The sequence below is a fragment of the Rhinatrema bivittatum genome, chromosome 14, assembly GCF_901001135.1.
Source record: "Rhinatrema bivittatum chromosome 14, aRhiBiv1.1, whole genome shotgun sequence".
NCBI classification, from domain to species: Eukaryota; Metazoa; Chordata; class Amphibia; order Gymnophiona; family Rhinatrematidae; genus Rhinatrema; species Rhinatrema bivittatum.
The window spans coordinates 38,865,231-38,880,239 of record NC_042628.1 but is presented as its reverse complement, the minus strand read 5'-3'; the positions used below and the strand labels follow the sequence as shown (position 1 = coordinate 38,880,239).

General features: G+C 38.5%; 1 protein-coding gene across 10 annotated transcripts in view; it reads left to right on the top strand.

Annotated features, from left to right (window-relative positions):
• Positions 1 to 15,009, top strand: part of LOC115075772 (ankyrin repeat and fibronectin type-III domain-containing protein 1-like) — a 1,084,545-nt gene that overhangs the window by 1,036,849 nt on the left and 32,687 nt on the right. For all 10 annotated transcript variants that reach the window (XM_029576526.1, XM_029576524.1, XM_029576522.1 and 7 more), the window contains one exon: positions 3,248 to 3,461. In XM_029576526.1, the coding sequence (XP_029432386.1) occupies positions 3,248 to 3,461 (214 nt within the window). The remainder of the gene's footprint in view (positions 1 to 3,247; positions 3,462 to 15,009) is intronic.

Sequence of the window (15,009 nt, the reverse complement as noted above, 5' to 3'; positions counted from 1 at the left end):
AGCATCAAAAGTACGCAAGCGCTATGTTTCACATGCACACATCCACGTGAGAAATGGGCAGTCTAAGGGTGTTCCTGGGTTGGGGCCAAAAGTTATGTGCTGAAGTTGCTATTTTTTAAGTCATGCACATACATTTGGCAGATTACTTGTTTAATTTTGCCCTTGCTAATTACCTTTGCGTCATTGATATAGTCTTTGTTTACTGTGTACTATTAGCTGGGTGGGAGGTCTGGCTGAAGTGAGAGGGGAGTTTTTAGGCTGAAGAACCAGAAGGCTCTCGATGACCTGGAGAAGGACTAGGTGACGTGGTGGAGGGAATCGAAAAGCTGATCATTTCAATTATGCGTGCATGTTTTAAAATGCACTGACTTCCTCGCCTAAATGGGGTTTTACATGAGCAGGGCCTACTTTTCATTTACTTGTAAAATATAAACATGTATATTTTTCAATTTGGAAGGAAAAGGATGCACGTTTAGTACCTTGAAATACTCGCTTGTGATGCATTGCATGTAGTCATGCATAAGCAAACCAGCATGCATATGTTGGGAGTTAAAACATGCATGTAGCGGATATACGTGGGTTCTAAAAAAAAATGTCGTAGCTTTCCACTTGGGCCACATATAAGCATGTATATTGGGGCCACACAGAGCTGTTTGAAAGTTATCCTCCCTGTGTATAGAAAAATCTGCTACTTTCATTAGCTTGAAGTTTACACAGCCTGATTACAGGTTGGTTTTCTTCAAGGCCTTTCCAAATCATATTCAGAATCAGTCAACACCCCCATACCTTTAAAATACCGTAAGCACTTTTCCTAACAGCAAATTGCCTATTTACTACTGGTCAGAGGTGCTTGGCAACAGTTTTGACAGAGCATAAAACGTTGCAGCTTTTCCTTATGGTAACTGCAGTAATCAGCTTCAGTATTGCCCTACCAGGTTTCCTTTTCCTCAAGGGTTCTGGAGGCTTGGAGCCCAGACTGTTACGGCATTCAGCTCTAGAAAAAGGTGACGCAAGTCATGCAGGGCAGTGTGGTGTTCTGACTCCAAGAAGGGTCTCTGGCAGCCTTAAGCATCATCCTTCTTCCCAGCCCAGATGCTTGAAGAATTTCTGATCTGCAGGTCGCACGGCCTGCTGTCTGTTGTAAGCCAGGGGCATGCAGCTCTCCACCCCCTTCAGTTATTCTCATTTAATATTTTAAAGGAGGCACAAAGAATAGGCGAAAAAGAAGATCTTTCAAATTAAAAAAAAAAAAAAAATCAAACAGCTTAAAATCAAATAGCAGTCTAGTTCCAAGCTATCAGAAAGCCATATCAGCTGTTCTACTGTTATGTATTATATTGGTCCTCAGGGTGGTGGTTAAAATAAATTTTGAAGGAGAAACTGCCATTTTCTGTTAGACTGTGCACTGCGATGGTAATATGAAATTATATTTTAATGTATTTCTGAACTGGAGCTCAAGCTGTTGCTGTATCTCAATTGGAGGTTGGTGTCTGCGTTGTTTTTCTTCTGTTTGTTATGGCAGTTAGCTTTCTGGCGGCCCACTGGGAAAGGCTGAGGCCATGGGTGACATGCTGAGGAGTCGTCTGGTCTGCCCAGGCCATACTCCCGTGGAGCCTGCTAGTTGTGCCTCAGCTTATTTTGATTGCAAATGTCTTTTACTGGGGGAAGGATACATATTTATCTTGGATTTGTTTGCATCATGCAATAAAATATGAATCTGTGGAAGATTCTGGTAGCTTAGGTATACCAGGCAGTAGGGCTTAATATTTGCTTGTTTCTTTTATTTTCCCCCCGCCCTCCTCCCTCTCTTCTCGAAAAATAAAAAAACTGTTCTTTAGCAGCATAAATCAGACACTACCTAGCCCAATAAACTTCAGCACGCATTTTGTCATTGCCTTAGCTGCTTTATCTTTCCCTGTAATAATGACAAGGGAGAACAGGGCATGTATTTAAATTTACATGCCTGAATTAGGATGTGTCGCACATGTCCAAAGGTTTATCACTCTGGCTGAAGAACAAAAACACGCACCCTAACGAGTCATGTTGCCACTGTTAACCTATGCTAGTAGAGTGTTTATCCTGATTAATGTATATGTCAATCAAGTACTCTTTTTTTTTTTTTTTCCCCCTATCTAGGCTAGGATATGTGAATTACTAGAGAAATTTTAGCCAGTAAGTTGTAAGTCATTACCTTTTCTGGCTATATATTGCTCCACCATGGACTGCCTATTGTATCATCTAGATTACATAATTTTAAAATAGTATTTTATAATATGTTAATAAAAAAGGAACATAACCACATTTCAGCAGGTAATTAACTTTCTTAAATACTGACAATTCTTATATTTTTGCACTGATGGCGAATTTTCTCCAGGGGCAATCATTTACTTCCCACCTTCTGCCTTACGTTACTATGATATATGTCAATTCAGCACTCATTTAGAATCATTTACAGAATTGGAACTGCATAGATTCTCTGTGAATCATGGTGTATTTAAACCTTAGTACTTGTGCTCTTTTTTTTTTTGTTGGGGAACAGTTATTTTTGCATTTTACTAAAAACATAAGACATGCCAAACGGAGTCAGAATAAAAGGTCCATCTAGCCCAGCATCATGTCTCTGACTGTGGCAAGCTGCAGTTGTTTAAGGAAAGAAAGCATATGAATAATGTGGCATGCGTAGAGTTGTCCATCTGCTGTCCCACCCTTCCAAGTACTAGCAGTCATGGTTTAGGGATGTGTTGAAACAGCGATGACATTTCTGACTGTTGTTAAATAGCGTATGATTGAACTATCTTCTATAAATATGTGTTCTATCACTTAGCTGATTGACCTGGATGAGATCTAATTCAGTTTGAGATGACTAAACATGGGGGCCTTTGAATGCTGTCTTCAGTTTAAACAACTAGATCACATTGATAGACCAAAGCAGGCTTGGATATTCAGTCTTTCCAGTGCAATATTCTATATTTTAGCTTTCAAGAACAGTATTGGAAGATACTTTCTACTATTTTCTCAGTTCCTTTGGTATCCATTTATTCACACTGTTCATTTAGACTTTAGGGCATGACGTGCCGATTTAGAAAAAAATACTGCTAAATTCTAATTTGTTGTCCTGAACCTTCTCTCTTAATCTCGGATGCCAGACAGCTCTGTATGGATTAGCTCATTCCCTGACATTTTGAATATGCTTTCATAATTAAAAAAGCACTAAAACCAAGTGAAATGTTTTCCTCTTTCATGCTAGCAAATGGAGGAGATCTGGCGAGAGATGCGCTGGATGATGGATGCTCTGCAGCATGCCAGGTACAAGCAGCCGGCTTGTGGTGTGCCTCTTATCTGGTTCCTTGACGACCCTAGTGATACTCTGATGAAGGAAAAACCGCAGTCCACCTCATCCCACTTGGACTACCTACCATCACCCACACCTTCTCCAGAAACCAGCCGCAAGCACAACTCCGGTAAGGTAGTTTAGTGCTGTCTGGACGTCTGTGGCAGCCTCAAACGTAATGTACAGCAGAGCAAGCACAAACTTTGTAATAAGTCTCTGCTGCTCTTGCAACTGAAGAGGCTGAAGTGAGGGCCTTAATAGTGGGATAATAACCAAAGTCTTACATTAGTGTTAACTGGAAGTCATTTTTAAAACACACAGGTACCTGAGTATCCTGATAGAACCTTGAAGATCCATATTCAAAAAATAGCTGAGCACCTAAAGTTAAGCACCTATGTTAGGGTCCTGAGTTAGGCGGCGCCTATCATAAGAATCTTAAATTTAGACCTGCTGTTTATTTGCTGTTCTGCTAGATTTAGGCTCCTAATGCTGAAAATTAGAGCTAAACTCCTAACCTTTTTTCTCCTTCCTAACTCACATTTTAGGCCTCTAAATATAGAGAAATTGGGAGTATAAATTTAGCCTTAATACATTTTGAAAAAGGCTGATTTAGGTGCCTAACTCACAAAGTTAGAAGTCTTTGAAAATTGACTTTTTCATATCTCATTTATGCTATCCCATAAGAAATCATAGATCTTTTGTTTTCTGTTAACTCCTCTCCCATTTTCTCAGTCTGGTGCTATTGTTCATAATTTGGCTACAATTCCTTATTTTAATTTATGGTAAGAACATTTGTGATTGCCTCCACAATCCTGATTCATGGTCTGATAACATCATAATTCACTATTTTTTTTTTTTTTTTTTACTCCTATGTAGACAGTTTTGAAAATTTTACTAAAAGCTTAGCAAATGTATTTACTTATGTATATTTGCATGCTCACATATATGGCACTCTAGTCTTTCTACCATTGATAGAATTTCTGATGCCTGATATAAGCTTGATAATGATATGACTACAGTTCTGAGAAGGGATTGAGGCCATGTATGAAAACTGGGATAAATGTTGGCATGGAGCCACCATCTATTATGTGTCTTTAAAACAGCAACAGCCATGCTTTGAAAAACACTAAAAATATTTTGTCCAAGCTGCACAATCATTCATTTCCCCTATAATCTTCCTGTCACTAGAGATTATTGAAGATTTACATTACATAGTTTAAGCACTTACTTCTAGGAATGTTACAATCCAATGAGTGGCATTCAGGTCTTTTGCAGTAGTGAAAATGTTTATTACAATTAATCCTTTTTATTTATGGCACACCTTGTATCCAAACAGGAATGCAGCCTACAACTTTACATTTTTTTTTTATATACCGACATTTGATCTGAGAGATCACAATCTAAGTTTGTACCTGAGGCAATGGAGGGTAAAGTGACTTGCCCAAGGTCACCAGCAGTGACAGCGGGACTCGAACCATGGTCTCCGGGTTCTTAGCTCACTGCTCTAACCACAAGGCTCCTCCTCCTCCTCTTCCTTGCTTCTTCTCCATACCCTGGACAAATGGTTAAGGGTTTGGAAAATGAGCTTCTATACTAAAAACTGACTGTACATATATAACATAGCAATGGTGACATATTTATTTATTTATGTAAAGTCAATCGTTTATTGCCTAACAGAAAATATCTTCCTAAGCGATTTACAACATAATTCAAAACATAATATATAAAATTACAAAACACACAGGATCAAAATACATAATAACATCCTCAATACTTCTGGGCAAATTTTTAAATTCCTCTCTACCAGGACCTTCCATTCATCAAGCAGGTCTTTAAAACTTTCCTAAATTTCAAATATCTACCTCTTCTCTCAGACTAAGCAGTAAGTTGCTCCGGTGAATGATCTTGCCTTCAGACAGGCATGCTGGAACATTTTGACATCCTGAACCCTTAGAAAACAGCCTTTCTGGGACCTTAAACTTCTACTAGGTCTATACCAACTAAGACGATTTTTCAATTGTTATGAACCAATACCTTTCCGGATTTTAAAAGCCAAAGTCAAATTCTTAAACTTACACCTAGATCTCACTGGTAACCAATGCAATTGCAGTAGTGGCAGCTCTGCGGGGGTTCTCTGAGAGCTTCCAGTTACTATGCGAGCCGCCATATTCTGAATAATCTGTAGCTTTTGGATAGTTCTAACAGGCAATCCCAAGAATAAAGCATTGCAATAATCAGTGTACGATAGAACTAAAGCAAATACTACAGATTTCGATATCATCACATCCCAAAATGGTCTAATTTGTTTAAGTACTTTGATTCTCAAATAACATTTCCTCACCAATAAAGACCAAATGATCCATCCATTCTGCCCACCAAGTGGCTTATGGTAGCAATGGCCATATGGGTTACGAAATTCCATTAGCCACATACCCATTAGTAAAACAAAAACTGGAAACTGATAGATAAGAAAAAGATCTAGGTGTAATCATCTCAGATAACCTCAATATAGCCAGTCAATATAATAAAGCAGCTGGGAAAGCTAAGTTGCATAAGTAGAGGTATCATTAGGAAATAAAGGAAGTAATATTGCCCTGGTATTGGCCATTCATCAATCCTCACCTTGATTACGTGTTCACTTCTGGAGGCTGAACTTTTATAAGCACATTCAGAGGATGAAAATGGTTCACAAAAGGGCTACTAAAATGAAACTAGGCTTACAGCACAAACCCAACAAAGAGACAGAAGACATTCAAGATGTACTCACTGGAGGAAAGGAGGGATATGATAGAAACATTCAGATATTTGACAGGCTTCAATAAAATATGGGAAGGTGATATTTTCCATGGAAAAGAAAATTCAAAGACTAAGAAGTCTTAATATGAAGTTGCAAGAAGGTTCAAAGGACACGTGAGAAAATACTTCTTTACTGAGAAGGTGGTAAATACATAGAATAACCTACTGCCAATAGTAGTAACAACAAAATCTGTGATAGAAGTTAAACATGCTTGTGATAGACACACAGTGCAGTGGTAAAGGGCAGGTGGTGGACCAGGAGGGACAATAACAGACATAAGAAATGAAAGAGAGGGTTTCAGTGTTTGCTCATCCATAGAGGGACAAAGGAGAGAATATAAGCTAATGGGGAGAGAGTGGTAATACAGCCTGGTCAGGCTTATATTCTAATGTCAGTGAGCAGAGGTTGGGCAGATGTTTTAGAAAGCAGCCTCACTAATTTTGGTGGGTGTTTGGGTTATTATAAAGCTTGGTAGTAAGACATAGGCCTGGATGTTGGATATAGTATGGGAACCAAAGAAGAAGATGATGAGACCTGAAATAGCCTACCAGTAGAAGTGATGGGGGCTAGAGAAGTAACATTTTCAGAAATATTGAAGTGATGGGAAAAAAGGTTTTTTTTACTTTTAGTTATTTTGTTTTAGATAAAAATTAAAATTTTGGGAAAAATTTAAATATGCATAATATTTATTTTTATATATTTACATGTTACAATTTTCAAGATGGAAAATTAACTATGTACAGCTCAGCACATAAGATTTGTCTTTTTTTAATATAAAACTAAGGCATTTATATTTTTAAATTCCATAAGTATATCAGTCATTATAAATATATCTAGTGCTAGAAACTGATCTACAAAGAGCTGCAACCTGAGTATCTGAACAGGTCTAAGATTTGCCAGATGCAAATTAGAAAATGGAATTGAAAATAAGAACCATCAACACTGTAATAAATAAAAGATTAATTTTATTATCTGAAGTTCTTCCTGCAATAAATTTGAACAACCTGATCGGTGATTTTAATTTGAGTGGATAGTACCAATTCTTCCTATGCCAAGAAATTGTTAGTGGTGATGCCAGCCATAAGACTAGTCCAATTGTTTTCAATTGCCTATACAATTCGCTGGCCACACTCTTCACATTATTTTGTCATGAAACAGCCGTTCAGTTAAACTGTGCACAATTGTGTTCTTTGACTGCTTCTTAGTCTGATCACGCTGTACTGGGGTTTTCTTTAGAGACAACACTTGATAATCAGACTTATTGGAAAACTAAAAACCTGTCCGTCTGTTCTCCTCGACGGACTGCTAAAAATTAGCCAAGGGAGCTCTTTTGTTTAATAAGTAAGCTGATAAAAAAAAAAGTCAGAGAATCCAACCTGTTAGACCAAGGTCAGATTGAAATGACGATGTAGAGGTTAAGGGTGTGTCTGAGTCAGTGGACAGGTGGCATTCCATTTTGCTTGAAACATATAATAAAGTAGCCCCTTCTAAACAGTTGCTGTCTGAAGAGATACCTCCTCCTCCTCTATGTTCGCATATAATTTAGTGAGGAAGCGACTAGGAGATTCCTAGAGCTGAGAGAAAATGGAACAAGGATAAGAGGCAACAAAAAAAAGATTAACAGTTTTAAAAGCTTATAGCAATTGCACTTGGGCAAAAAAAGGGTGGTTGTTCTAATCAGAGACGGACTGCTAAAAATTAGCCAAGGGAGCTCTTTTGTAAGCTGATAAAAAAAAAAAAGTCAGAGAATTTAGATTTTTCTCTTGTTAAGTTTGAATTTATTGCAACATGTTTTGATGATTAGGTAAAGACCTTTCAGGCATCACTGCCCAGGAGCAAATCAGAGATTATTGATACTGAAGCTGATATTACTCCTGTAGCATGGTCTTGGTTTCAGCCAAATTCTCAAGTAGAAATTCCCTACATTAGTCTCACAATTCCCTCGGTGGGGGGGCCATATTTTGAGGGAGAATTTTGGGCCTTCTGGTCCTTTGACCTATAGCCTTGGGAACATTAAGGACTGTGTTAGCATCTCAGTGCTCCTGGGGAAAGTTAGCTCGAACTCCTGAGTTGTAGATAATTTTGATTAAAATAACATGGCTTGTGATTTTTCAGGGAAACTGTCTAATTTTATTTACATGACATTTCTTAGTAATGAGCTGCTTTGCATGCACTTGCAAAACATTTGCATGCAAAGCAGCTGATTACCATATTTGCATTATTGGGGGTAAAATAACATGTTGTATTTAAAATACCCCACATTATCACTACTGCAAGACATTTACCAGGCAGTAGATGTGTAACGTGGCTTGATAAATGACCTCCTAAATTTGAGGTCCCACACAAGTATGGTAGCCAGAGCTAGGACCTATTTCATGCTTACAAATAGTATAGAATGCAGTGCAAGACTGATTACTGGCAATGGCATGAGAGACAATATTATACCCAAACTTAGAGATTTGCATTGGTTACTGGGTCAATAGCGAGTTCAGTTTATATTGCTTACCATTAATCATAAGATACTTCATAATGAAATCACACATTGTCTTACAAAGATTTTTGTTTCATGTATCTCAATGACTCTTTTGTGCTCTTCAGAGTAAAATCTACTTGTCCTTGCACTTAGAAATTTTAAGTTACAGGAAACTCCCTCAAGCTCTCTCTTTTTTGTAGGACCAGTGAGTTGGAATGCATTGCCCACTGCTATTAGAGAAGAGGTTGATTACTTGGAGGCCAATATTCAAAGCACATTCAGTGCTATTTAGTCAGATAAGCGGGATTGATGTGACTAAGTAGCGGCCACTGAATTTGCGCCCATGTTCGGTGGCCAGTGCTTAACTGTATAAGTCCCTTATATGGCTAAATAAAGCACACAAAAAGTAGGTGTGTACTGGGTGGATTGGGGTGGAGTGATTTGGACGTATAACATACACACCTAACTACCGATATTTAAAGTTAGCCTTATCAGTGTGTGTCTAAGTTTAGACGCCCCTTAGAGCAGGTCTAAACTTAGCTGGGTTGCCTTATCCAGCTAAGTGCACACATATACTTGTACATTCAGCAGCTTTGCAGTGCCACTGAAAATACATTGTAACAGCCAGATTATTTATATCCGGCTAACCCCTCATTTATCAAAATGCGCTAAGGCGTTTTCGCATGTGTTTAAGGGCTTATCGCATGCGATAGGCCCTTACCGCATGCAAACACATCTTTAACGCATGCGCTAGCACCATATCGTATGGCGCGATGCAAATTTGAAAAACAGGAGGAGTTAGGGTAACATCAAGCTAGGTAGAGAGAACATTGCACAAATCTCATCTTTGGGTGAGTTTCCTCACTCCAAAGGCCATCAAATCTTCACAGGAGACCACTGTTCTGTTCGTATGTCTCACTTTGAATGTCAAAGTGGCCCATAACCCCCTATACTAATACCTAAATCTCTCTCTCTCTCTCAAAACAATGGTCCCCCAGTGGTTGAATGCAGGGAATCATCAGGTCTGGCACTTATTGCAAAGTCTGAAAAGGTTATCGCAATTTGTGCTAACTTAGCTCTTCGCATAGATAATTAGTGCAAATTGCGATAAACTGTATATTAGCATAAACCCGACTGGCTGGTGGGCCCCCAGGACAGGGTTGGGGACCACTGGCCTAGGGCAAGCCCCATGATCTCCTGGAGGTTCCCGCAAAGGGGGGGGGGGAGTTCTTCTTTTCGGTCCTTAGGGTTTTTCTTTTCTGTGACTCTTCCACGCATCAGTCCAGTCCAGGTAAAAATCACCATACTCCATACCAAAATTGTTGTTCAAAATAAAAATACTGTACTGACACTAATGAACAAGTAGCATAAAGCCCAAAAGTTATTGATACACCAAGAATTAAGTGTACCACATAGCACTGGCCAAAAAGTATAAAATTAAAATCTCAGTCTCGTTCAAAAGCACTCTGCCACACTCACAGGGAAGTCACCTGTAAGGAGCAAGGACCATCTTCCTTTAGGTCTCTCCAGGTACCTTTTCTACAGGGCAGCTCTCCTTCCCCTTCTTGGTAGTTTCTCGCACTTTGGGATGAGCTTCTGCCTGATTCCTTTTCAATAAGCAACTCTGTAGGACCTTCCTCTTTGAACTCCCCAAAGGACAATCTTCTTACATCACTCTGTTTTCTGAAGCAATCCTTTCTTTTTGGATCTTCAGATATGTAACACTTCTCTGGAACACTCTCAGGGATCCCTCCAAGACCCCAACTTACTTCTTCCTTCCTTGAAGACTCGTGAACCCTAAGCTTGGGTCCTAGCCACCTTCCCTGGATAAGAACTATTTTCCTTCCTTCTCTTTCTTAAAAGCTTGAGCACCTGGCCTTGGGTCACAGTCACTCTTGCAAAATAGGAACAATTCAGCTTCTCAGCATTCCTCCATTGAGAGAAAGTACACTCTTGGATCTTCCCTATGGAGGGACCAGGTCTTAGAGGTACTCCTCTGTTAAGAAATGAGAAACCTTAGACTACAAATCCTGAAATCCTACTGCATCATGAGTGCAGGGTTTTTTTTTAAAGACTAAGACTCCTTCCATTGTGAAGTGTCAATACTCCAAAAACACTCTCACCTACACTATGGCGCACACTCTGTAGAGACCATTGAGGCCATTGCAGTTAAAGGCAATAGCATTAGTAAGGCAGAATTGGAGGGGTCCCCTTACAAATACTTTTGTAACATTATTGATTTTATGATATTTCAGGCTGCTATGTTTGTATGTTTTATATGCAGGATATAAAATAATTTGTATGTGATTTTATTTGTCTTCAATTGTGTGTTTAGTAATGTTTGATTTATGAATGTTTTTATGTAATCTGCACTGAAAAGTTAATTATAAATTTGAGGAATACAAGAATATGTAAATAAAATAAATTAGCAATATTTGGATTAGGAAAAGAAAAAACATTTCTAAGTGCTCTCTCTTGAGTATAATCATAGCAATCCCTCTTTCAAACTACCTTCAGTTCTCTGGGGGGGAAAAAAACCCTGTGACTGTCAGCCCAACAAATCACAGCATTAACTAGCAGTAAGTGTGAATATCCAGTTACTTTATAACATGGAACAGTAATATAATCATCTTCTAACTGAAGAAAATTAGCAACATGAAACAACACACGTCGTTCTTGAAAGAGCTTTGTCAATTTTATCTTGATTTTCTGGTGCGAAACTGTCCACAAATAAGGTGATTATTGGAAATCTTTTGGATAGTTGGTTGAGATGATGTCCATTTACTTGATGAATCAATACTTTGTGTTGATGATGTTTATCATAGTGATATTCAGCACTTCAGTGGGTGTAACAATCTAACAAATGTTACTGAAGAAACAGAAGGAAGATTCCTGGCTGAAGAAAATTTGCTATGAATGCTTCATCTTACGCATTTATAGTCTCATGAAGGATTACTTTATTTCCGCAGGACATTTGGTACATGCAACAGTGTGTTTTGGTGTCCTTGTAGCTTTGTGGAAATGCATATTTCAGTGGACAGTATTTGCAAAACAATGGGAGGGATGTTTCCTAGAATCTTTTGTAGTGTTGAAATACTTCCATATGCTTGAAAATGAATGCAGCATTTTGTGAGGGACATAGGGAGAATAAAGAAAATGAAATAATTTAGTATCTTGCAATTATAAACACTTACAGAGCTAATGAGCAATTCAGCTCCTCTCTTAATATGACAGCAAATCCCTTACCTCATTGCTAAGCTTGTTGGGTAAGTCGTTCAGAAAACATCAGATTAGTAGATTCTTTTATAAATCGTATACATTATGAAAAATTCACTATTTTTGGTTGAATTATAAAAATATGCTTTAATATATAACTCAAAATTAAATTCTTACTAATTTTTCAATAAACAGTATGTTTTCAACTCCTGCCTGTAATGAGGCTGAGGTTTTTCCATAGATGTTTCCTCGTTTCATGGCGTAATGTGTGAGGACCAGGAGGAAGCAGATTCCAAGCCATCCAGTTTAAATGTTTACGTTTTTACCAAGGCTTTGCCAGCCACACAGGCCTATTGAAGTATCTGCCCCTTTTGACTTTCTTTCTGCCCCTTTTGACTTTCTTTCAGCTCTCGCCATATGAGCAGGCATTGGCAATAGACTGCTTGTTTCCTTGCAGCAGGGTGAAGGACAGTGTCTTAGTTCTCTGAGATGAAAGAACATCTCTGAGAGGATGAACAGTGGCCCAATCAGGAGGACAGGATCTCCACCATTCTCCAGAGCAAAGGAGGAGACAGGCAACAATTCATAAGCAAAAAAGGGCCTTTGGAAGGCCTGTGTGTTCATCTAGAAAAGATGACAGTGCGCCCGCTGAGGGGCAAAAGCAGAAATGCATCAGGGATTTGAAATTTATAGTAACTCTATAGTATAAAGGATTGGAATTGCAAATTATATAATATTTTTCATTGTCTTACATCTTTAGATTACATAGTTACAGTACTAGCAAGCATTTTGAGAGAGTAATGAACAGGTAGTGATAATATTTTAAAATCATATCTAGAAAAGCATTTCATTCATTATGCTAAAAGATAAAATATTTCATATGAAGTTTTTTCAGTTTTTCCAAAATTTACAATTTTTCCACTTCTCACCTTGGGAAAAGAAAAATTGGGGGAGGTGGGGGGTAAAATTCCCAAACTTCCCATTTTTTGCATCTCTAGGACTGCTGTTATACGTTGTCCCTTGTCACCTATGTGCTGCAGTAAGTCATTTGCCCCAGGTAATACAGATCCATTATCCATTTCCTGGTTTAAGAACAAGAGAACGTCAAGCACCAAGGCTCTGTTTTGGGGTTGACTCAGTTCTGTCACCCTGGGAACAGGGTCACACATTCACTTTAAACTTGATTCCGGGTTTCCACTTTGTTCAGCTAATCCAATTATAATACTGTCATAAAGAACAATATTCTGGGCCTCTTAAGCTCCTGGAAATGAAGGAGACAACATAAAGTGTCTAACCTCAATTTTTTATAAAACTGTCCTAACTGGAGGTAATGAAAGGAAGTCAAGAGATATCCCTTTCAGATTTAAGTGAAAGCTCAAATGAGGTCCAACTTTCCAAAATACTTAATGACCAAGGCATCAGTGACATGGATTTAGCCAAGGGAAATTTTGCTCCCCAATCTTCTACATATGTTTGAAGGCATGAATAAACGTGTGGACATAGATGAGCCAGTTGATATGGTGAAAATGACATGCAGCGGGTGGCACCTTATAGACTAACCAGTTTATTGAAGCAAGAGCTTTTGAGTCCACAAAGTAGACTTTGTCCTCAACTATTGAGTTATCAACTATTAGTAAAGAAAATGGAAACCACATTGCCACTGTTTGATCACTTTTGCTATTGACTGTGGAGATTATTTATTTATTTTAAAATATTTATTACCCGCCCTTCCTATGTTCAGGGTGGGGTACAAGAAAACACACACAATAAAATTACATAAGAATCCATCAACAATGTCATAAATCAAACAAAATCACAGGCATTGACAGTGCTGATAGACCCAACTATTGACATTATAGATGACTTTATAGTGCTCAGATGGAATACTCCTTTTGAAATAAGTGGGTTTTAAGAACTTTGGTTCTGCTATTATTATCTCTTTTGGGAGGGAGTTCCATCAGAAAGGGCCGGCAATGGAGAAAGCACGTTCCCTAGTCTTTTCGAGATGGATTGTCCAAGGAGAGGGAGTATCTAGAAGGCACTGACTGGAGGAGCGTAAAGTTCTGGACGGAGTATGAATTTTTAGTGTTGCTGCAATCCACGGTGGAGGAATATTATGAATGAGGGTATGAACAGTAACTGCAAACTTATATTGTATCCAAAATTAAATTGGGAGCCAGTGTAACATTTGCAAAGCTGGTGTGATGTGTTTGCATATGTGTGTTCCTGTTCATAGCCCGGCAGCAGAATTTTGGATAATCTGTAAAGAGCAAATTGTATAAGCAGGCAAACTGTTGAAAAGTATATTATAATAATCCAAACCAGAGAAAAGCGATTGAAGAACCACTCGAAAATCAGGAGGATCCAGAAGTGGTTTTAGATGGCATAAGAGTTGCAGCTTGAAAAATGAAGTTTGTGTAAGGGCCTTGATATGAGCATGCAAAGAGAGAGACGGATCAATGAGAATGCCGAGATTTCAAACTGTTTTGGATATGCGTATATTTTGATTTTTGAAGACAATTTTTTCAGGAACATAAGAAAGATTATCAATGCTGTCTACAGGTATTGGGAAAAGGGCTGTGTCTTCTGGGTAAATGAAAAAGGGCTTTGAAGTTATGCTTCCCCTCCATAGGGTGCCCTGGACCTCAGAAGTGAAAACTATCCATGGAGAACTGGTTGCAGATAGGGTCTATTTTAATTCTGTATGCCCTTGAGGACAGCATTAAGGTTTTATCCTATCCAGGGGTTACACTAGATAATTCATTTAAGACAAAAAGGAGAAAACACTTTTTTGTCAATGCATAATTAAACTCTGGAATTCATTGCCAGAGGATGTAGTAAAACCTTGGTTTAAAAAAGGCTTGGACAATTTCCTGGAAGAAAAGTCCATAATCCATTTTTTAGGTCACTTTGGGAAATTCACTGCTTGTCCCTAAGATAAGCAGCTTGGAATTTGTCTAACTTTCGGGATCCTGCCAGGTACATGTGACCTGGATTAGCCACTATTTGGAAACAGGATACTGGGCTTGATGGACCTTTGGTCTGAACAGTATGGCAAATCTTATGTTTCTATGTGACATTTTACTCTGCACAGCTATCCTGTATCATGCTTATCCAACACCTGCCAGAATTCATGGGATATAGTTTGACACTTCCAATTGTTGCTAGAGAGGATGTGGCCTGAAAAGTAGC